Source organism: Corapipo altera, unplaced genomic scaffold (assembly GCF_003945725.1).
Source record: "Corapipo altera isolate COAL_440 unplaced genomic scaffold, ASM394572v1 55, whole genome shotgun sequence".
Classification (NCBI taxonomy): domain Eukaryota; kingdom Metazoa; phylum Chordata; class Aves; order Passeriformes; family Pipridae; genus Corapipo; species Corapipo altera.
The window spans coordinates 531,461-552,309 of record NW_020884882.1 but is presented as its reverse complement, the minus strand read 5'-3'; the positions used below and the strand labels follow the sequence as shown (position 1 = coordinate 552,309).

At 53.0% G+C, this 20,849-nt stretch overlaps 2 protein-coding genes across 2 annotated transcripts in view; both read left to right on the top strand.

Moving 5' to 3' along the window:
• Positions 1-171, top strand: part of CAMKV (CaM kinase like vesicle associated) — a 7,031-nt gene extending 6,860 nt beyond the window's left edge. Inside the window, exon 12 of the mRNA XM_027640283.1 lies at positions 82-171. Coding sequence (XP_027496084.1) covers positions 82-171 — 90 coding nt within the window. The remainder of the gene's footprint in view (positions 1-81) is intronic.
• Positions 172-555: 384 nt separating this feature from the next.
• Positions 556-20,597, top strand: TRAIP (TRAF interacting protein). The gene is made up of 15 exons (XM_027640661.1): positions 556-854; positions 2,073-2,130; positions 3,372-3,455; positions 7,000-7,039; positions 9,606-9,733; positions 12,322-12,416; positions 13,006-13,119; positions 14,029-14,116; positions 15,652-15,741; positions 15,950-16,038; positions 16,717-16,872; positions 17,073-17,121; positions 17,667-17,792; positions 18,318-18,368; positions 19,336-20,597. Exons 1-15 carry the CDS (start codon positions 757-759, stop codon positions 19,462-19,464), a joined length of 1,395 nt encoding a protein of 464 aa, XP_027496462.1. The 5' UTR covers positions 556-756; the 3' UTR covers positions 19,465-20,597.
• The last annotated feature ends 252 nt before the right edge of the window (positions 20,598-20,849 follow it).

Sequence of the window (20,849 nt, the reverse complement as noted above, 5' to 3'; positions counted from 1 at the left end):
TGCCTGGCGGACCCCCGGTGCCCCCCCCCCCGCGCCTCCTCCCCGGTCCCCGCTTCCCCCCCCGCAGCTGCATGCCTGCAGGGCCGGCTCTGCCCGCGGCTGCCGCCGCCGCCCCGCGCCCCCCCCCCGCTGTATCTCTGGCAAATAAAGACCCCGCTGAGGACAAACTGAGACAGCACCAGCGCCGCCTGCCCTGTCTCTCTGTGGGGCCGGGGGTCTGCCGGGCGTGCCGGCGGCATGGGGTTGAGCGGGACGCGGCAGGCTGGGAGCGGCAGCACTGCCCGGGCGCTGCGGGCAGCGGGGCCCTGCGGGAGTTGGTCCCCGGGAAGGGGCTTCGCGGCGCCGGTGCCCCCGCTCGGCTCCGGGGTGTCCGGGGTTCGCGGGACCGGCGGGCAAAGGGACCCGGGGGCGCCCGCGCTGGGGCGCGGCCACGCCCCCCGCACAGGACACGCCCCCTCACCAAACCACGCCCCTTGGTACGGCCACGCCCTCCGGGCGCGCCTCCTCTGTTCCTCTCTGCGCGGGCCCCGTGAGGTCACTTCCGGGCCGGGCCGGAAGCGGCGGAGCGCGCCGGCGTTTAAACCGCGCGGTGCCGCGCGGCCGCTCTGGTACCGGGACCGGCACCGCCACCCCGGGACCCCCGGCAGCTCCCCGGGACCCACTTCGAGCCACCCCACCCTCTCCACACACCCTCTCCGAACCCTTCCCGACGCCCCGTCCCGGTGCCCCTCCCCCTCCCCCCCCGCCGTTCGCGCCATGCCCATCCGTGCCCACTGCACCATCTGCTCCGACTTCTTCGACAACGAGCGGGACGTGGCGGCCGTGCCGTGCGGGCACACCTTCCACCATGCCTGGTGAGGGACGGGACAGGACGGGTGGGGTGGGGGGGCGCAGGGCGGGCCGGCTGCTCCCGTTGGGTGTCAGCCGTGACCCCCTGCTCCGGCTCTGAGAGGCGCTCGGAGCGGCTGCAGCAGCCCGGGATGTGCTCGTTAGACACTGGAACGGGCTGCCTAGGGAGGTGGTGGGGACACCGTCCCGGGCGGTGTTTCAGGAAAGACTGGAGGTGGCACTCGGTGCCCTGGTCTGGCTGACAGGGTGGTGTTGGGTCACGGGTTGGGCTCGAAGATTTCGGAGGCCTTTTCTGTGATTGTGTCGCTCCGCTGCCGGCGGGCTCCCTGCTCTCCGGAGGCCGGTGCCAGCCGTGTTGGATTGTGGTGAAGCCTCCCTGGCAATACCATGCTACTGCTGGAACCGTGCTGGAAATGTCTGTGTTGGAAGGAAACGATTCTTCTGAGGAAATAAACTTTGTGTGGGGGGACAGGGTGGGCACTTGCTTTCCTGGCTGACAAACTCGGAGTGGCACCACGGGGGTGATTGTCACCTTTTTCGGCTGGGCTTCTTGGGCTCGCTCTCCTCCAGCAGCCAGCGGAGGAGGGAGAGCTTCCAGAGGTAACCTGCCAGCTTCAGGCTGTTACCCTGCTCCCAAAATAAACCTTTCCACCGTGACGTGATGGCTCGGTTGCAAAATGCATTAGTGGCTCTGCTGGGGAGCGCAGCAGGTTTGCATCCATCATCTCGGAGCAGAGAGCGGCCCGGTCCCGCTCTCTCCGCAGATCCGTGTTCAGTGGCACCCCCTGGAGCTGCCCGCTCCGCAGATCCGTGTTCAGTGGCACCCCCTGGAGCTGCCCGAGCTGGATCTCGGCTGTCACATCCTGATATAGAGCGGCTCTTGTGCTGCGCCTTGTGCAGATCCGCTCACTCCTGCGAAGCTGAGGTTGTTCAAAGCCTGTCTCCCAGAGAGATCTGAGCTCTGTGAAAGCTCTGCCCCGGTAAAGATAAGCTCACATGCTAAATTCAGCCCGGGATTGTTTTGGAGGTGCCCGTGTGGAACGCGGCGTTCCCGTTGGCCGTGCCGCTGGGCTGAAGGCTTGTGGTTCTGCAGGCTTGTGGTTCTGCTTTGGTGTGCAACGAGGAGCCACATCCTGCTGCCTCCTGGGGACCTGGGGTTGGCCCCTGGGAGCAGCACTCCTGGATTTTAAGGATTTACTGCCTGTTACCTTTTCCTTTCTCAGCCTCATCCAGTGGTTTGACACCGCACCGAGCCGGACGTGCCCGCAGTGCAGGATCCAGGTAAAGCCATCACCATACACACCTCTCTGTGTCTGTGGCATGGTGCCCTGCAATGGCACCGAGGGGCTGTGGGGTGATGCCTGAGGTAGGAGACAGAGGGATTTTCTGTCACTTGGGACTCCCCAAAGGCTGAGAGGATGAACTCCCCTCCATAGCCCTTCTGATTGGAGTGGACTGAGGGTGCCCTGCCACATCACTGCAGCTCCACCTGGAAGGGGCTCTGGGTTTTCACAGCTTTTATTTAGGCTGGGTAAGTATTGGCAGGATGACAGAAAGGGCTGCAAGGGGATGATGGGGACACCTGACTTGTGTTTCTGAAGTGGCCAGTTCCTTGCTCTCAGGTGAGGAGCCTGTTCTGCTGTATGTGGGCCTTATAACATGTCCTGGCTTTGCAGCATTTGGCCCTCCTTTGAGAAGAGCAAAGGCTGGGGAGGGAGGGAAGGAAGGATGTGCTCTGCTTCTGAGATGGGAAGCTGAGGCTTGGGTTTCCAGTGGCTTAATTGGGACCTGAACTTCTTTGAAGTCACTTGTGTCACCAGCCTTCGTGCTGCCAGTAGGTCTTGGCGTGGAGCGGCTGCAGGAGATGTTTCCTCGCTCTCAGATGTAAATTTTTATCCAGCTGCAGCTTGGGCTTACTCTGTGTTCGTGCTTCTTTCTTCCTCTCAAGGTCTTGGCCCTTGTTCCTTCCCTGACTTGTTGATTCCCTCTGTTCTTCTCTGCCTCTTACATCTCTGGGTTACCATGGAGTTATCGCGAAATAACATCTTATGTGGCAGTAACCATGCAATTAGCTGGTGTCATGACTGTATATAATACTTAAAACACAAAGCTGTAACTGCATGGGGGAGGTGTGGAGAGCTATCAAATTCAATTACAGCACCTTCTGCCTGCAGAAAGCAGCACGTACTTCTGTCTTAGGATTTGGCATCATGTTAGCTCAGCGTCAGCTGCTTGGGCCTGAGCTGCCAGAGAACAGACTGCGCTCGAGTCAGAGATGTCTGAATCTTTCTGCTGAGGCTCAGGAGCTTGGCTGGAGCTGCACTCCCAAAAAACTGAGTGAGGGGTCTGCTGCTGTGCTGATGAGCCAAAGCAGAGCATCGGCCCTAATGGCATCAAGCACATAATCTCATTTGCCTTTCATGACCTTGTCATAAGATGGTACCTTCTCCCCCTCCATCCGTCTTCCATATCTGTGGTTTCCATATTTGTGCCCATCAACCTCTTCTGTCTCCTGTGTCTAGGTCAGCAAAAGACACATCATCAGTAAGCTGTTTTTTGATGTTGCCCTGGAGGAGCAGGCAGCACCGGATGCAGAGACCTTGCAGGTAATTTGACTGGGGGTTCTTCCCTTGTGTGATGCTTCAGCCTCTTGGAAGCGTGGCCTGGACTGCCTGTGCTCTCCAGGAGGTGCTTCCCAAGCTGGAGTTTGCTGCACTCATGTTTCTGACCTGGAGCACATCTGTCTCTACGAGGTGATTTAAAGTTCTCCCTGACTAAATCCCATGTGGTGACTCAAGAAGCCTCTTCTACTTTGCTGCTCTTCCTTCTGGTTCTCACCTTACCTGGAAGTCTCCTGAAGCAGCATCACATCAAACTGCTGCTTCTCCCCTGGGAATGAGGCTACAGAGCTCTTCCCAAAGGCAGGAGAAGGGAAATCCCAGATGCAGTGAATTGCTGCTGGTGTCTGTGGCTTGGTTGCACGTGAGGTCTGCTGACCGCTGTGGCAAAAAGGGGCTGTTGGAGGAAGTGTCCCCTGCTCCCTTCTGTGCAGCTTGCACAGGCTGAAAGAAGTGGGGCAGGGTGGGGAATAAGTCATAATTCCCCAAGAGATGTTAGAAAAGGAACTGCCTGAAGCCACACAAGCAGCAGTGGACAGTGCTGAGGCTGGTCCCTGGGGGAATCTTGGCTGGAGCTGGGGTGGTGGGTGGTGTTCTCCAGGTGCCACCCCTGGGTGTAGAGGGCTGGGAGTGAGTGGGGATGAACACAGAGCAGCTGTGCCATGTTCTCCTCCTTTGTGTGGAGGACACAGGGTTCCTTCTGTCTTGGAGTTATCTGTTCCAAAAAAAAGTGGTCGGTTGACCTTGGTATAACAGGACGGTTGTACCCTCTTGTATTTAGAATCAGCATGTGCAGCAATTACCATAATTAGCAGTTGCCATGACAATTCTATATGTATATCATATGTCTTTAAAATAAAGCCAGCCAGACTATAACGTCAGGAGCACTGTTGTTCTCCAAGACGACTAATTTTACAAAACTGAAGGCCAAAGTCTGTGTGCTGAGGAAATGGAGGAGCATCTCTGGGCACTGGGGGCTTTTTGCCCTCAGAGCAGATAAACCTTGCCTCTGGTACATATTCAGATCTGGTCTCACAAGTGTAATTAGACGAGTGACTCGGAAATGGGTTGACTAGAGAGAACTGCCCTAGAAAAGCTTTCTGTTTTCTCTCACCCCCACCCCAGGATCCAAGATGGGTTCTCCCAGCCTTCCCCCTCCAGGCAGGCTGTGCAGAGCTGTTCCCTTCCTTGCTCAAGGGCAGGTCTGTGGAGCTGCTCCTGCACAACAAGCTTGATGGTAACTCCTCCTGCTCCTATAAATCTTGTTGTGTGGCCGTCAGAGCAACATCTAGCCCTGAGTGTTTTGCCTGCTTAATGAGGACACTGAGGTCACCAACAGGAAAGAACCAAATATTTTCTGTGTAAATTAGCATTGTTAGCTTGTGTTGGTATTCATTGCTATGTGCATTCGAGTTGCTGCTGGGCTGATACTGGTTTGTCAACAGTTCCATGTGGTGTGCTGCCTCGTTTCTGGAGGACATGGAGCACCTTAATAGCCATGGATGCCTTGTTCACTGTGGGTGGGGGATTTAATATCCATCTATTTAATATCCATCTATCCTCTGCAATGAGGTATCTGATTCTGGCCAGGCAGCAGTTCAGCAAAGCCAACACACAGTGGGCCAAGCCCAGGCTCTCGAGGCTGAGAAAAGAATTGGTAACATCCTTGGCCAGAAGGGGTTTCACCTGAAAAAGCCCCCTGGCTGGCCCTCTGAGAGCCTGGGCTTAGAGTGGTATTTGTCTCTGTAATCAACTGGAGCTGTATCTGTGTAGTCTACAAATGTCCTGGAATGAGTATTTGGCCTCCTGCCATGAAAAGGGTGTGCTAGAAAGCAGAGTGTGTAGCTGTGGTCTGCTTGTCATCTTGGGGAGGCAAGCTTGGGATCCTCTTTTGAGAACCAGTCTTAGGCACCCAGTGAAGAGGTCAGAAGAGCTCCCTTGTGATCTGAAACCTTCTCCTGTTGTTGCAGAATTATCCAAATTGTCTTTTGGATAGTAATTGTCTTTAGTGCTGTTCCTCATTCTTGCTTCTGCTCTGAAATGTCTGCGGTCAAAGGAGTGCGGGGGCTGCTTTGCTTTCCACCCCCAGGCATGAACTTCAACGGAAACACCAGAGGGAACCTGTATCCCCTGAGTAGCTGTGGTGGAGGATGAGGGATTTCAGATTAAGTTGATGAATGAGGTAATGTTACATAGCTGCCCGCAGTAGCCCAGGATTTCTGTGCTATCATGATAATTGGCACATCTTCTGAGCTCACTAATCGTTCCTGAATAGGACTCTGAGGAAGCTACTCCAGAATAGTTCCTGCAGCAGAGTTAATTCCACCTCAGCCCTCCAGCAGTTGTGCCCCTGGGGGCAAATCCAAGTCAGCTCTGCTAGGCTTTGCATTTAGTCCCTTCTGCCTACCAAGCTTTACATCCCATATTTTCTCTCCTGCCTTCATTGTCACTAGCAGAGCTTTGCTCTGGTCCCGTCAGATCCGTGGTCACTGGTGGTGCTATTCTTGGCTCAGATTTGCATGTAGCATTCCGGGTTGCACAGATTTGTGTGCTCTGCTTCAGTTCTGTGTTGGCATTTTATTGTGGTTTTATTCCACTGCAGTTCCTGCCTGACTTGTTATGTGCTTTCCTCTGCAGTTCTCTAACACAGCTTTTTAAGTCATCTTCTGTTGACTCTTTCCTGCATATATTTCTCTCTCTCTCTGGGTTTTTATACATACATATATATATATATAAATAGCCTCTCTTTGTAACCTCTCTACATTTCCTTTGGCTGTTCGCCAGGGTTAAGTCATATCACCTCATTATCACTAATTTAAACTACAGGGCATTTGCTGTCTCTTTCTGATTCTTGATGAAGGCATTAGAAATATTTGATGTTCCTCAGACCCTTGTGGCACCCAGGAGATGTTGTGCACCCTCAGTTTCGTGTGGTATGGATTAGTTTCTCAGTGATCTGTTTCCAGCAATTCGATTGAGCTGTTAGCTTGTATCAGCATCCTGAGCTGCAGTGACTTCAGTGTCTGTCAGTGTGTTTGATTGCATGCTTGGTTACTTTCTCAGGTGTTTGAGTGTGCCCTCCTGTCTCCCACCTGCATCCAATTAAAGTTCACTTCAGTTTAAAGAACTCTCAATAATCCAGTCAGTCTGGCAACATCCCTGCCTTATTGCCTCGTTTAGGTAAAACATTATAAAAATTGTTCCTGCCTGATTTCCTGTGTTTCCCTGAGAGCCTTCCAAAATTATTCAGCTTAAACAAGATGACTGACAGTGCGAGAAACACAAGGTTGACAAGGCTAAGATGAAACTGCGATCCTCTCTTCCCCCCCCTCCAAAGGATGCCAGTTGGAGGTGCTCTTTGCGTTCCCTGTGATAGTCCTGGCTTGTAACTCTGTGCTTGCTGTTTCTGTGTTCCCTCCTTAGCACCTGCCTGGTGCAAACGTCCTGCTGAGAACCCTCTGGTCCTTTTAGGATGTGGTGAAAGCATCTCTGCAGGGCGTTTCCTAATCGGGTTCTCTGTGTTGTGTTTCAGAATGAACTGGACAAGGTGAAGGCTCAGCTCTCCATGAAAGGTGAGTTCCAGCTGCCTTCAGGGGGCTGGCAGCCAGAGTTGACAGGTCCTGGGCTCTATCGAGTGGTTTGTCCAGGCCTGAGGAACCCCTGTGCAGAGCCTACCCCTCTCTGAAACGGTGCAGGCTGCAAACTGTTTTGCTGGTACGGCTTCTTCAGAGCTTTTTCTGGGGTGGGACCACCTAAAGCTCTCTATGACAGAGCCCAGGCCTGCAGCCTGGCCCAGCTCTGCTGTAACTCAGGAGCTTACTGTGAGTTTAGACACACAGATGCAATTTTTTTTGCCCCTCTTCCTAATCAGAAGCTACAGAATTGCAGCACAGCTCTATCCAGAGCAGGCTTGAAAGCAAAACCTTTGGTTTGCTCACTGAGGAACTCACAGCTGTATGTGGCCAAGGCTCACTCCCTCCAGCAGATGAGAAGGTGAAAGTGGTGTCCAAAAGCAGCAGTGGGAAGGCTTTGGATTTGTTTGGCTGTTGCGGTGCCACATGTGTCGCGCGAAGAGCAGACGGAGTTCAGTGTGCGCGCACTTCCATTTTCCCATCTTTAATTTTAGAGGATGTTTGAGGGAGGCAGGAAAAGCAAAAGCCCTGGAGACTTGTCGATGGGTTTTAAGCATCGTCTGTAGGCAGCCTGTCATCAGAACATGAGTCATGAGCAGCAAAAGGAAAATGTCAGTCTAAGTGACAGAAATCCTAAAACATGCTAGCAGAAGGGAAAAAAAAATGTTTAAAGAATGCTGGGGGCTCACCCACGCCCCGAGAGTTGTCTTCCCTCTGTGTTCCCTGCATGCACGAGACAGACGTGAATAGCCAGTAGAATGAGGATTCGGTCCTTAGCCTGAGAGCAGAATTGGACAGTCTGCACAGCTCTATTCTGAGGCCTGTTCTCCTGCCAGCTCGGTTGAGTTTAGTGACTTGGTAGAGAGCCAGATCTTCTGGGGAAGGTGGCTGGGATTCTTGCTAGGATGTTATCCAAGAAAAACTGCTCGAAGGCCTGCTAATCTTCTCGGCTCCTGGTGAGTAGAGGTTGGATTTGACATTCCCTATCCCATTCTCTTTTCATATTGGAAATGTGAAGCTCCTTCCCACCTCTTGCCTCCTTTGCTGTGGGTACTCTGCTCTCTGCTGGTTCCTGTGTATAAGTTCTCCACGTGAAGCTGTGCTCTGCTCTGTGCTGTGCTGTGCAGAGGAGCTGTGGAACTGCCAGGCTCGGATCAGCTTGCAAATGGCTCAAGAGGTGCCGAGCTCCGAGCAGACCCAGCAGACGCTGTGGGAGGCACTCTGAATGAGCTGAAAACTCATTCCTGCAGCACGGAGAGCTTTGACTCCTGCCATCTGCCTCTGGGCAGCTGGGAACGGAGGAGGGGGAAGCCCTAACTCTTCTGGTGGGTGTGGAGTCCCTGCAAATGCAGGGGAGCGTCTCCAGGCTGTGCTGGTGAGAAAGGGTTATGCAGATCAATGGAGAAGCCACCCGCGTGCTTCTTCTGGGATACATTCCTCTCTTCTTCCCCAGTCCCACGTGGCTCTTCTACTCTCTGATCAAGCAGTGAAGCTGCACTGCAGGTCATGCTTCCACAGGATATGGTGGCACAATTTGAAACTGGATTGCTTGCAAGGAGAAGAAGATTTTTGGAAAAGCACTGTTTGGCTCTCCACTCTTGTCAAGCTGGAGCCAGAGGCGATTTTAGCAAAGACTGAAGATGCTGAGCTGAAAAATTTACTTTGCTCTCAGCAGGGTTAGGTGGAGGGGCTGCTGCTTTCCCTCATTACCCAACTGTTTTGAGCTTTCCAGCAATGCTGGCTGTTCCCTGCGTAGGTCTGTCAGCTCCTGATGGTGGTTGTTGCTTTGTGAGCTGTTCTTCCCTTGTCTCGACAAAACAAATCAATATCTGGTGGTTTTTTTCCACCACCTTCTTTCTGGTGGTCAGAGGCATGTGTTCCTGGTTTGCCTGGGGGAGGAACAGCAGGACTCAGGTTTTATGACCTGCAAAAGGTGGGCACTTGGGGAATCTACTTAAGCTGTCATGTGTCCTGCAAAGTCCCCGGTGTCTCTGCTTCTTGCCCTTGACAACATAGGTGCTGTGGTGATGGCAGATGCCAGAGTATGGTGTACCACTGCATACAGCTGCCCAGTGGCACCCAAAGGGCTTCCTGGCACATGAGGCTCCACGTGGAGAGGATGGGCTCAGAGCTCTGCTCTCCAGCTCTGTGACAGCATGGTGTAACTCGAGAGGAATGATTCCCTTGTGCAAGCCTGGCTTTGAGAAAACGCAAGAGTTAAGATGCATCATCTTAACGCTAGCAGGGCTGGCACTGGAAAGCTATTAAAGGGAATTTTTTATCTTTAGTAAAGAAATCTTGAAGCCTGCTGGCACTGAGAGAAGCAGTTGCTCAGTACAGAACCTGGTGCAGACAGCACTTAGAGAAATGGCTCTCTCCAGGAACGGCCAAATCCTGGCAACCTGGAGCTGGGACTGCAAGCAGTGAGTGCGCTCTGGCCGCTGTGGGGCAGCTGCAGTCTGGGTCACTGGGCCATGACCTTTTTCTTTCTTCTTTTCTTTTCCAGAGAAAGAAAAGCGAGAATGCCAGGCTGTTGTGGATGGGCTGAGGGACACTCTGGATGTGCGCAATGCCACGATAGAGTCGCTCCAGAAGGTGCTGGGAGAGACAGAGATGCTGTGCTCCTCTCTCAAGGTACCCTTCCAGTCCCCAGCAGGACTTCGGCACTAACCATTGCACAGTCAGTGTTAGTTTTGCTGGAAGTCCCTGCAGGTCCTACTAATAAAGAGCTTGTGGTGGTGGGATTTTGAATCTGGTGCCCAGGTTTTCATTTTGTTTTTATTTATCAAAGCAAGTAGTGTTGCTGGACTCAAGGTCCTGCGTGTGCTCTGCCTGGAGGTGATTCAGAGGCATAGCAGCCAGGCCTGTGGTTTGTGTACAGGTGGCTGTGTGCTCAAGGCAGAGGTGGCCGTGGTGAGGGAGAGTTGACAGCCCAGCCTGGGGGATGTGGCTGAGCCTTGCTAATGAAGTGGCAGTGCTGATCATAAAGGTAGCAGCGTGAGCCTAGTGTGGGAACTGGCCCCAGCGCCCCATTGCCGAAATGCTGGCTCCCTGTGGTAGAATGTTCTTCTGAAATGGGTTTAGGCCAGGCGGGATTCAAGGAAAATTAGTTTCTTAGTTTGACTGGGGGAGAAATCAAACTGAAAAATATGGAGGGGGAGTTGCAGGCTTCTGCTGAGTGGGATCTGATCCAGCTAACTCTCCTGTCTCTCTGTTGCCAGGGCTTTGCTTCAGTTAGGTTAGTAATGTTGTGAAGTCCAGGGATCAAATATTCCTGTGTGTTTCAGCATGCAGTGACTCAGTGTGTAGTCATGTACTGTGCGTAAACAGCAAGAGGAAAAGGGTAAGAGCAGGAGCTGCTTTGTTGGGATGTCTTGTAGCAGCTTTGCCTTGGGTGGGCTGGGCAGTCTCTGCTGTGTGAAGGTGATGTGCCTTCACATGATGGGGTGCAGGTAGGGGGGGTTCTGAGTTGCAGGCTGAAAGATGGGGTAGAGGTCAACTGCACTTCCCAAGCTCTCTGCCCCTTGGAGTATGGGTCTGACCCAGTATCCTAAAGTGCATCATATTCCTTGACCTGCAAGGTCAAGTGGCCCAGGGGGAGCTTGTAGATGCGTCATGGGGCTGTCTTGCTGTACACCACCTGCAGCTGGGCTTTTCTGGAAGGAACCAGTCCAGGTCTACCTGACACTAGAAGGACAGAGTAATGAATTAAAGCCAGACAGGCCTTTCTGTGAGCCAGCACAATTCTTTTTACCCAATCATGGGGTTATATCCAATCTGCTTGAGTGTAAAGGCAGCCGGGATCTAGGCCATGCCGAAGATGCTCATGGGATCCTGGATGTATCAGTGGCAGGATACTTCTGATGCTCCCTACTCCAGCAGAAACAATTGGGACAGTGCTTGCTGCTGGATTCAACATCTCTGTGCTTGGCTTTCCTCTCTTGACACTTCCAGAGGAAGCTCTGTGCTTATCTTGCCTGTTGCAAAACCCTCTCTGTGTGCTTAAGTCCTTTTAATGAAAGCTGGGCAGGGCAGAAGGATTAGGGACCTGGAGGTATCTTTTCTGTGGTGTACGGGGTTTCCCAGCTGAATGCCAAGCACTGTCTTATACTGCATCATTAAAGATTAAAGCACTAAACTTCTGCAGTGAAAATACAGGCTTAACTTGCTGTGACGCAGGTTAAGACTGCGCCGTTCCTGTCTTCTGCTGGCACTGTCAGCTGCTGCTGAACCTCTGTGTGAGAGTTTGCTGCTGTTTCAGGCTGGCTGAGGCTGGGGACTCTGCTCCAAGACGCTGCCTTGGGGATCTGAAGTGTAGAAGGTTCTGGTTAGGGAAAGCCAAAGATGGGCTCTGGTTAAGCAAGAGTAACATGTGAGCCTGCAACACTCTCACTCCGCAAATTCCCAGTGGTTTCACAGCTGTTTGGTTCCTGTGGCAGGAAGTGGATAAAATCCTTTAACTTCTGTGTGGGAAGGAGCTTTACGAAGCGATGGTCCTTTGCCAGGCCTGTCCTTAGAGTCAGCACTGTGCGGAAACCAGGCCCGGAGCCTTTCGAAGTTGCTGTGTGAGATGCCCAGGCACACACAAACTTAGATGCATTGGAGTGGTGCTAATTCAGCTCTCCCTGTCCTCTGCCACACTGCAGATGTGTGCTTTTCCAGCTCAGCTGAGGTTTTGTGTTGCTGCTGGAGAACCTGGAGAGGTGATAGCTGCAATAGGCTTGCAGCAGGTGAGCGAAGTGCCTGGGTTTGTGTCTTGTTTGGCTGAGGTCTCCCAAAAGAGACCCACTCATTCCTATTTATGCTCTAAGCAACTAATGGCAGGGAGAATATGGAGGCTAAAGCAATCAGCTGTGCATGGAGGAGAAGGTGATAGCCAGGTTTGCTTGCTGTGGACTCCATTGCTTTGTAAAACAGATTGTCACTGTGTACAGGGCACTGTGCAGCCCCTCCAGTGCTCCCAGCAGAGAGGGGCTACGATGTGGTGTCAGCTCCAGCCTCACCTTGTGATTAGCACTGAGACCCTGCTGTGCTGGTGGGGGGCAGAGCTGGGGGTGCAGCAGGAGGGAGCTCAACTGTCCCTAATCCTGGGCTGCTGAGGTGGTGATAGCATTAAGAGCCAGTGTATGCTCCCAGCTGCCCGCAGCGCGCATAAGCCAGGATGTTTCTCTGACAATCCCTGGAGCCTTCCTAACAGTCTGTGTGTGCTTGCTTCTCTGTAGAAGCAGATGAAATTCCTAGAGCAGCAGCAGGAGGATAGCAGAAGTTCAAAGGAGGAGGCCCGCCGTCTGCGGAACAAGCTGAGAAGCATGGAGCGGTGAGATCTGGGGTGCTCCCTGGGCCTGGCAGGCTGGGCTGCACACCTCTCCCCTTCCTGGAGGGGGAGGGAGGGGTCCTGCTGCAACATCCACCTTCACATGCTGCATCACCTTACCTGTAAGGTTGGAAACTGCTGCATTAGTAGGCCTGCCCTTGCCTGTCCCTGCTAGGTTTCTAGACAGCTGCTCTCATTAAAGAGCAGCAAGGCATGGTACTGGCCTCATCCCCAGTGCCCCAAGCATGGCTATGTGCCATTCCTGTTATCAGAGGATGCTGGGGCGGAATGCCAGCCCGGGAACACAGTCAGCCACAGGGCTGTAGGGACTAAGAGCTGGGGCATCAGCTCCGTGTGCACTATTATGTACAGCTGCCCCTTCTCTAATCCAAGTGGTGCTGCTCTTCCCTAGCGAAAAGCCCTGCTTGGGATGAGGCAGCTGTGTCTCTTCCCTCATGACACCCAGAGTGTCTGCAACAGGAGCTCAGGCTGCACCAGCCCCATGGGGGGAAGCAGGGCTCCTGTCGTTTTCCCTGCTCTGTTTGTGACTCGTGAGCTGAGGGTATGTTTTTGTTTGGTTTCTTTCGTGCAGGATTGAGCTTTTGCTTCAGAGCCAGCGCCCCGAAGTGGAGGAGATGATCAGAGAGATGGGAGTTGGGCAGGCAGCGGTTGAACAACTTGCAGTCTATTGTGTCTCACTGAAGAAGTAGGTGCTGCAGGCTTGGCACAGCTGGCTAGTGCTGTCCTATCCTAACCTCAGCCCAGGGAGACCCTCTGCTGAGTAGCAGCAGGCACATGGGCTCTGCGGGGCTCTTTCCGCCTCTTCAGGCTTCCACTGGGTTTTGACTGACACATCCCGGGGACCTAGTTTGGAGCCTGTCACACTGAACTGTTCCTGTTGTCACTGTAGTGACATGTGTGTCACCATGGGAACTGTCTCCAGAGTTGTCAGTGCACCTATGAAGTGATGATGATTATTCCCTCTGCTTTCCTCTCGTGCCCGGGGGGAAGCGAGCGGATGAGGAGCTCTGGGTTGTGCCCTCTGCAGCCCTGTGCTGTGCAGCTGTGGCCTCTGGCAAGGCAAGTCTGCACTGCTGCCCTCCCCTACCTGGAAATCCATCTGGTCCTGCTGGGCAAAAACACAGCTTTTTTTGGGTCCATTCTGATGGCAGCTGAGTAACTGCAGCTTTGGTATGAAGCTGTAATGAGGCAAGTGTCCCTGTGGTGTAATTGGAAGTGAATGTGTATGGCCAGTAGTGTGAAGTCTCTGAAAAGTCACTTAAATCAAAGTCCCCTGTTTGCTGCCAGCATGAAGACTGCGCTCTGTTGTCTGTCTTTTTCATTGGCAACTGAAATGTCTCTGGCTCTGGTTTCCATTTTGCTGGTGGAATCAGGCATGATATCCCTTGCAGGTTTTTTCTCCCCCATAGTGTAGCAGAATGTGTGACACACTGTTGGTACACTCAGCTCTCTTCCCTAAGGGGCTTTGTGTCTCCTGGGTTTTCTCTGGTGGCTCTGCAGTTCCAGAGCTTCAAATTAAGGTTCTAGGCTTGCCTCTGAGAAGTTCTAGCTCAATCATCTTGCAAACAGTGTGACTCTTTGGGTCTCTTCACAGGGAATATGAGAACTTGAAGGAGGCTCGGAAGGTCTCTGTTGAGATGACAGAGAAGCTGAAGAAGGAGCTGTTCTCTGTCAATAACAAGGTAAAGGGGAGAGTGTGAGTCACCAGGGTAACAGCTGGTCTATAGATCCCTGCCCACAACTGAGGCCCAAGGCCTCTGCAGTGACCCACTCCCACACTGAGCACTACCTGACTGTTACGGGTGTGTGGAAGGTCAGGCTGGGGTTTCTGGGTCAGGGTGTGATGCTGCGGTGAGCGAGCGGCTCATGGGCTGTTGTCAGGAGTGCAGTCTCTGAGGACAGTGGTAGGGCAGCATGTGCAGAGCCAGAGTTTGGCAGGGAGCCTGGGCTGGAAGGCAGCAGCACACAGGTGCTCCACTGCTCCCACTGGATTCTGGAAGTAGCACTTCCTTCATCCTGCTGAGTGCTCAGCTGACAGCCTGTCCTTCTGCAGCACTGGGCCCCTTGGAAAGGTGGGAAGGGGTTTGGAGCCAGTGTCAGTTGAGCAGGGCTTAGCCCTGGCTTGGCACAACCAGTCACACCCAGCCTTGTGCCTTCAGCCAGCTGAACCGGGCAGGGCTCCTTCATCATGCTGTGCCCAGGCAGGAGAGGTTCCCAAAGTGCAGTGAGGACATGCAGGTGGCCCTGCACAGACCCTGCCTGGGCTGGTCTTGAACTGGTGCAGAGCTTGGGAATGCTGACATGCCTCTGCTGACATGTGCTCCCCCCTGCTCCAGGCCTGGCTGGGCCGTGTTAGCTCAGGCCAGGAAGCACTTTGTCTGTTCTGGTAGCACGTCCCCATGAAAAGTGTGTGCCTGCAGCCTCACTCTCCAAGGCGCAGGTGTTCCCTGGGGCATCCCCATGTCTCAGCCAACAAAGTAAGAAGCTGTGGGTGGCTTTGGCCTATTTTTGTTCCTCAGCCATAGCTGTTGTCCCCTCAAAAGGAGAAGGAGGTTTTCAGATTGCTGTGCGGCTCCCCAGCAGTGTTAACCCCCTACACAAGGTGCTGCTGCTGGAATTGAGCTGTTCCAGGCTGAGTCAGAGCCAAGCTGTGATCACAGCTGGGTCAGGAGGTTGCGAGTCAGTGCACTCAGGGCTCAGGGCTTGGCTGACGGGGAGCTGACTGTACCCACAGTCTGTGGGCTGGCCCAGCCTCCAGGACCCACAGAAATCTCTGATGTGGTAGCCATCCACTTCCTGACCCCTGCTTCTGGCATGCTTCCCTGTTGAATCAGGCTTGTCCATGTGCCAGCACTGCTGATGCACAGCCATCCTCCAGCCTGTGGTTTGTAATTCCTGTGCTCTGGTGTGTCCAAAGTCCTGCAGGAATTCAGAACGCAGCCACCAAGTGTTAGAGCAGGGAAAAGCTGTTGCCGTCAGGCATAAATGTTCAGGAAAGGCTGGGCAAGCAGCCCTGGAGATCCCTCTGCAGGCAGCTTGTGGAAGTGGGTAGGGATTGGCTTGTGCTGGTACAGGAGAGATTGGTCAGACTGATACAGGAAAATTGAACCCTTAAACAGGGGAAGTAGCATGTGGTGCAGAGCCCGCTGCTCTCACAGGGGTCTGCAGTCTCCCTTACCCAGTGGTGTAACCCACACTCTGCTCTTGTATCCTGCAGCTGCAGAAAACAACTTCAGACTTGGAAAAGACACAGGAGGAGTTAAAAAGCACCCAGAAGGATCTGAAGAATGCAGACAAGGAGATCTTGGTGAGAATATCATTCCTCAGTCTGCAGTAACTGGCAGCTGGCCATGGCCTGCAGCTGCAAAGCCAGGAGTTATGCTGGCTTTTGCTCAGTGACTAAGTTTCCCAGCCCACCTCTGAGCTCCACCTGATGCTGATTTATGGAAAAGGGGCAAAGTATCTACTAGAAAATCTTTCCTTATCTCACTGTCTGCTTTCCCTTTTCCCTCTAGAGTTTGAAGAAGAAGATAGACATCCTGCAGGATACTCTGAAGGTCCCATCCGTAACCAGAGAGACACTCAGTCGGCTAGTCTTTGAAAGGTTAGTGAGCTGTATCCTCAGATACAGACCAAGGATGGTGGTCGGTCATGGGTCCAGAGCAAGAGCTGACAGTTTAATTAGCTGGGAAAGTAGAGATGTGCTAGTCTGGCAGGCGTGGCAGTAGTATGGTTGTTTTGTTCCTTGCATCCTTTTTCTTGTGGCTGACTAAAAAAAGGGCATGTCTCTGAGGGTTTGGGTCAGGAGCAGGTGGAGGAGTGGCCTGGGTTTTGAAAAACTCTTTGTTTCTGTGTCCTGCCAGGGAAACATCCCTAAAGCTTCTCTTCTGGTTGCTTCAGAGCTGGCCTTCTGGTGAGCGTGGCATGGTGTATGGGGACCAGAGATCTTAGCCAGGCAGAGGAACCTAGCCTGAAAAATGACATCTCATGTTTTTATTCAGCCTTTCTTGTGAGGAGCCTGTGCCATTACCCCAGTACAGCAAGCTGGGTTGTGTGCACAGAGCAGCAGTGTGATTCCCTGGGCTCTGGGTGCTGCTGTTGTAGCGCAGCCCATTCGAGGGGGAACAGTAGTTTAGGGCATTGGCTTTAAACTCTGGGGTTTGGATTGTCCTTCCTTTGACATGCAGGCAGAACAGGGTCCCACTGCTGTCCTTGTGTGCAGCTCTGCCTTCCCTTCCCCTGCTGGGTGGCCCGATGGCTGACGCTTTTCCTGGCCTTGCAGCCCCACTCCCGTGGAACTGCGGCACCCGAAGCTGCACCGCCCGGCCCACAGCGATGAGATCAACCTAGATGCCACTTTTGATGTGGACACCCCTGAGCATCAGCCCTGCACATCCCCCTTCAGCCCTGCAAAAAGGCAGAAGCTGGATAAAAGGCCGTGAGTTCCCCCTCCTCTCTCTGCTTCTAAAGGAGATCAAAGTCTCGCTGCTTTGGAAGTTGCTGTGTGAGATCAGATAGCTCTCCAGCTGCCCGATGGCGTGCTGCAAGCTTTGTCGTCATTTGCTTGGCCTTGTCTGTCCTTGCCTGCTCCACTTGAACAATAAATCTCTGCTGATTTGCTCCTTGGGCTTCTTACAGGCCTCCCGTGGTAAACCTGGCAAAGAAAGTTCTGAAGGAAACAGTGGAGGTAAAAGAACTAACCTTGATTTTCTGTATCACCTCTTTGATTCTGCTGTTAATAAGCTTGGGATAAAGGATCCATTTTCTCCATGTAGAAGCCACTGTGGTCATAGACCATCCCATCTATAGAACCACAGTATGTGCTTCAAAGTGCTTTCCTTCATGGTCTCCTAGAAGCACTATTGCTGCCTCGGGCCTCCTGGAATTGGACAGGAGAGGGAGGATGGAGGCCCACGTGCTTCTTGCTGATGATTTTGCCCCAGGTGTGCTTGGCAAATACCACGTGGAGCTGACCACAAGGGCTGGGGGTCAGCTGAGGTGGCTGTTCCCAGCCTTGTTGGGGGCAGTGTCCTGCCTACCAGGCACTGTTCCACATGAGCCCCAGTGGGAGGCTGGAAGCTACTGGTTTTCAGCCTGACATGTGGTATGGCAGTAGCCATTATCCTAAATAGCTGTCTGTGTTATTAATGCTGCCTGTATGTGGACTTCTTTAACCATCATGATCTCCTGAATGGGCTTTTCTTGTTTGTTTGTTTTTTTTTTGTGGGACAGAACTGGGCAGATGATGTGGAGGATGATGTTCTTAAAGGACTCTTGCCAGCATTCATCAGAAACTCTGTTCTCTCCAAGAAGGCATCTATGGGCAGCTTGCTGGGTCCCCACAAGAACATGGGTACTGTAAGTATGACTGTCCAGTTGGTGAGTGTGTCCAGGGCTGGCAGTGCCACCTCTGTCCTGAAGTGACCCTGCAGGAGGAAGCGAACCAGGCTTTTACCTTGCCACATACAGTGTGTGGAAAATAAATCTTGGAGCACAACCTGGCTACTTCCCAGTCCTGCAGAGCTCCAGGGATGACAGATGCTCACTCCCTTCCTGGCAGCAGACTAAGTGGCTCTCTCTGTCCTATTCCTCTGCCTCCTTGGAGCTTTGGGTGTTTTCCTTGTATTCCTCTCTCCCAGTGACAAAATCCTAAGCCTTGCCTGGAAGGCTCGGCTTGCCTCAAGAAGTGCCCAAGATTCCCAAACTTTATTAATACCCTTCAGTCTGTCTTTTTCCAAAGGTGAGGGCTTAGCACAAGCGCTGAGTTTTTCCAGGTGCTTTAACCCCTCTCCAAAAGCTGTGGCCTGCAAGGCTCTCCCTTGCCCATGACCAACACAAGGAGAGGTAGCTGCTGCTCCAGGCTCATTTGTTTCTCTCTCCTAGGTGAGGACTGGGTATGATGGCATGGGAGGCAGAACGAAGTTCATACAGCCTGTATCCTTTCCTGCAGCTCATGTGGCAGTAGGAATGCTGTGGGCACCTCATTTCTGTTCTTCCTCCTTGGTCTCAGCCATCTTGGGGACTCCTCTGTCCCCCAGTCAACAAAAAATGGACAGGGACCCTCAAGGAATTCTGACTCTCTGACTCTGAACAAGTCTGAGCTTAGCAAAGGCATCAAGGACCTGAACTTGCTGGGAGCACTTGTGGCTCGTTCAGGGGAGCACATCAGCCAGAAATCTGTGCAATTTGCCAGGACTGTCTGTGCCCTTGAGATCTTGGAGCAGCAGTGTGGCACAGCCTCTTCCTGGCCATGTGCCTGCCAGCCCATGCAGCCGGAGCCTTCATTCCTGCAGGATCCTGCTGCTCCTCTCTGGTGAGGAGTGTCTGGGCTGAGCTCACCCTGCAGGTGTGGAGCTTCTCCTCCCCTGAGGTTGCTCCTGCAGGCTCTGGCTGCTCTGCCTTTCCCAGGACAGTGCACTGGCTCTGAACGTCTTGAAGCTCAGATCTGTACACTTAAATGCTGTTTTGTGTGCGAGGGGGTAGTATAGAATCATCAGGGTTGGAAAAGAGCTCTGAGCCCCTCAGCACTGCCAAGCCCACCACTGAACCACGTCCCTCACCACCATATCTACTTGTCTTTTGAACACTACCAAGGACAGTGATTCCACCACTTCCCTGGGCAGCCTCTTCCAATGCTTCAGTGAAGGCATTTTTCCTGATATCCAATCTGAACCTCTCCTGAATGGGAAATGTCCCTTGACTCATGGGACAGGTGTGTGTCTGAGCTCTGCTGCTGTGAAAAGGTAGCAAAGCCCGTGCTGTCCTGCAGGGAGTTTTTCCTTGGGTTGTAGATGTATGGCTGGGTCCTAGATCTGTGGTTCAGGCTGGCCTGCAGCAGGTGTTGGATCACTTGTGTCCCCAGGGCACTGGTCTGTGCTTTCCTTGACAGTTTCACCTCCAGACAAACCTGGCAGAAATCCGACCATTAGCAGTGAAGAGCAGGAAGAAGGTGTCCAGGCCAGCATCTGCATCTCTTTCCACATCTTCCTCCAGCAGCAGTCAGGCCAGACTGGACAGTTTCCTGCAGTGAGAGCCCCTGGCTTTCTGGGAGAGGCTGAGAAGGGGCTGCAGGGAGAGCACACTCACCCAGAGCCTGGCACAAAGCAATGTGCAGCCACCACTGTGCGGGGGTGCTGTTTGCAAAGCACTGATGGTGCCTTGTGGGTGAGACAAGGTGCCCTCTACAGAATCCTGGACTTGCAGCAAACCAACAGGAGACCAAGCCTCTGGATAATGCTTGGACTGAGTTACCCACCTCATTTTACCAATCCTTCCTTCTTTTTTCATGTAGAAGCAGCAGGGGTTTTTTGTCTTCTGGCCTGCTCAGAGCTCTGCAGTTGCTGCTGCTTTGGGCTCTCAGATCCCAGGTGGAACTGTATTTCTTGGATGCAGCCACAAGCTAGAGGTGTGGGAAGGGTATCTGGGATGGGAGTTTGGGGAGGAGCAGGGAGAAGGGACCTGGACCAACTCCATACCTGATGTAAATAGTTTGAATAAAGTTTTGTGGAGGAAGAAGTGTGCAGAGCAGGCTGTGTTGCTGTGGAATGTCTGTATATTCATCATCAAATTAAACACCTTCCCTTGACCACAGGCCCGTGTGGGCTGGGGAGACCCACAGGTGGGCCTGGGGGTTGTGCTGCCCTGCCCTGGTTTGGGCCGTGAAGTCCACTGAGTTCTTGCAGGCTTGGCACTGAAACTGCTGGCTGGGGAGAAGGATGTTGAGGTGATACCCTGCCCTGCTTAGAAGCAGAGATAGGTGGGCTGGTGTTACTTGGCACATGTTTATGTGAAGCTTGTTTAGGAATTTCTATATTTTAATAAGATTACAGAGTATTTTTGTTATTTTGTAACTGTTCTGCCTAGCAATTTGAGGGTTTGGAATGGCCTGAAGAAGTGCTGAAGAATGGCTCCCTTCAGGGGAGGGGGGGAGACTGCTGGGGCTGAACCTGTCTGGGCTTCTTCAGCTTGGAGACATGGAACAGGAGATCCCCTCCTGCCCCCTGAAGCAGGGCTGTTTGAGCTGCAAGGAACAGACATTGTGAGGCACCTAATACAGCACTCTGTTGTACAAATCTGATGTTTCCCATTTCCAGCTGCTTCAGGCTGGAAGTCTTAGTACCTGGACTGGCTAAAAAACGTGTTTTTAGGGAATAAAATATACTGCTGTGCACACTTGTGGCTTCTGAGTATTTTCTACCCTCTTGCAGCTCAGGGTGGAGGGCTGAGCTTGGGTGCCGAGTGTGGGGTGATTGATGTGCCTGACCCTTCAGAAACCTTTGTTGCTAGCTCAGGAGACAGGCCCCTTGTGCAGGGAAGGGCTGTGCTGGGTTGAAGCTGTGAGGAAAGTGAGGCCCACCTCCAGGGCAGTGAACAAGGCAAATGCCTGCAGAGCATGAGCTGTGTCTCACTTGCATC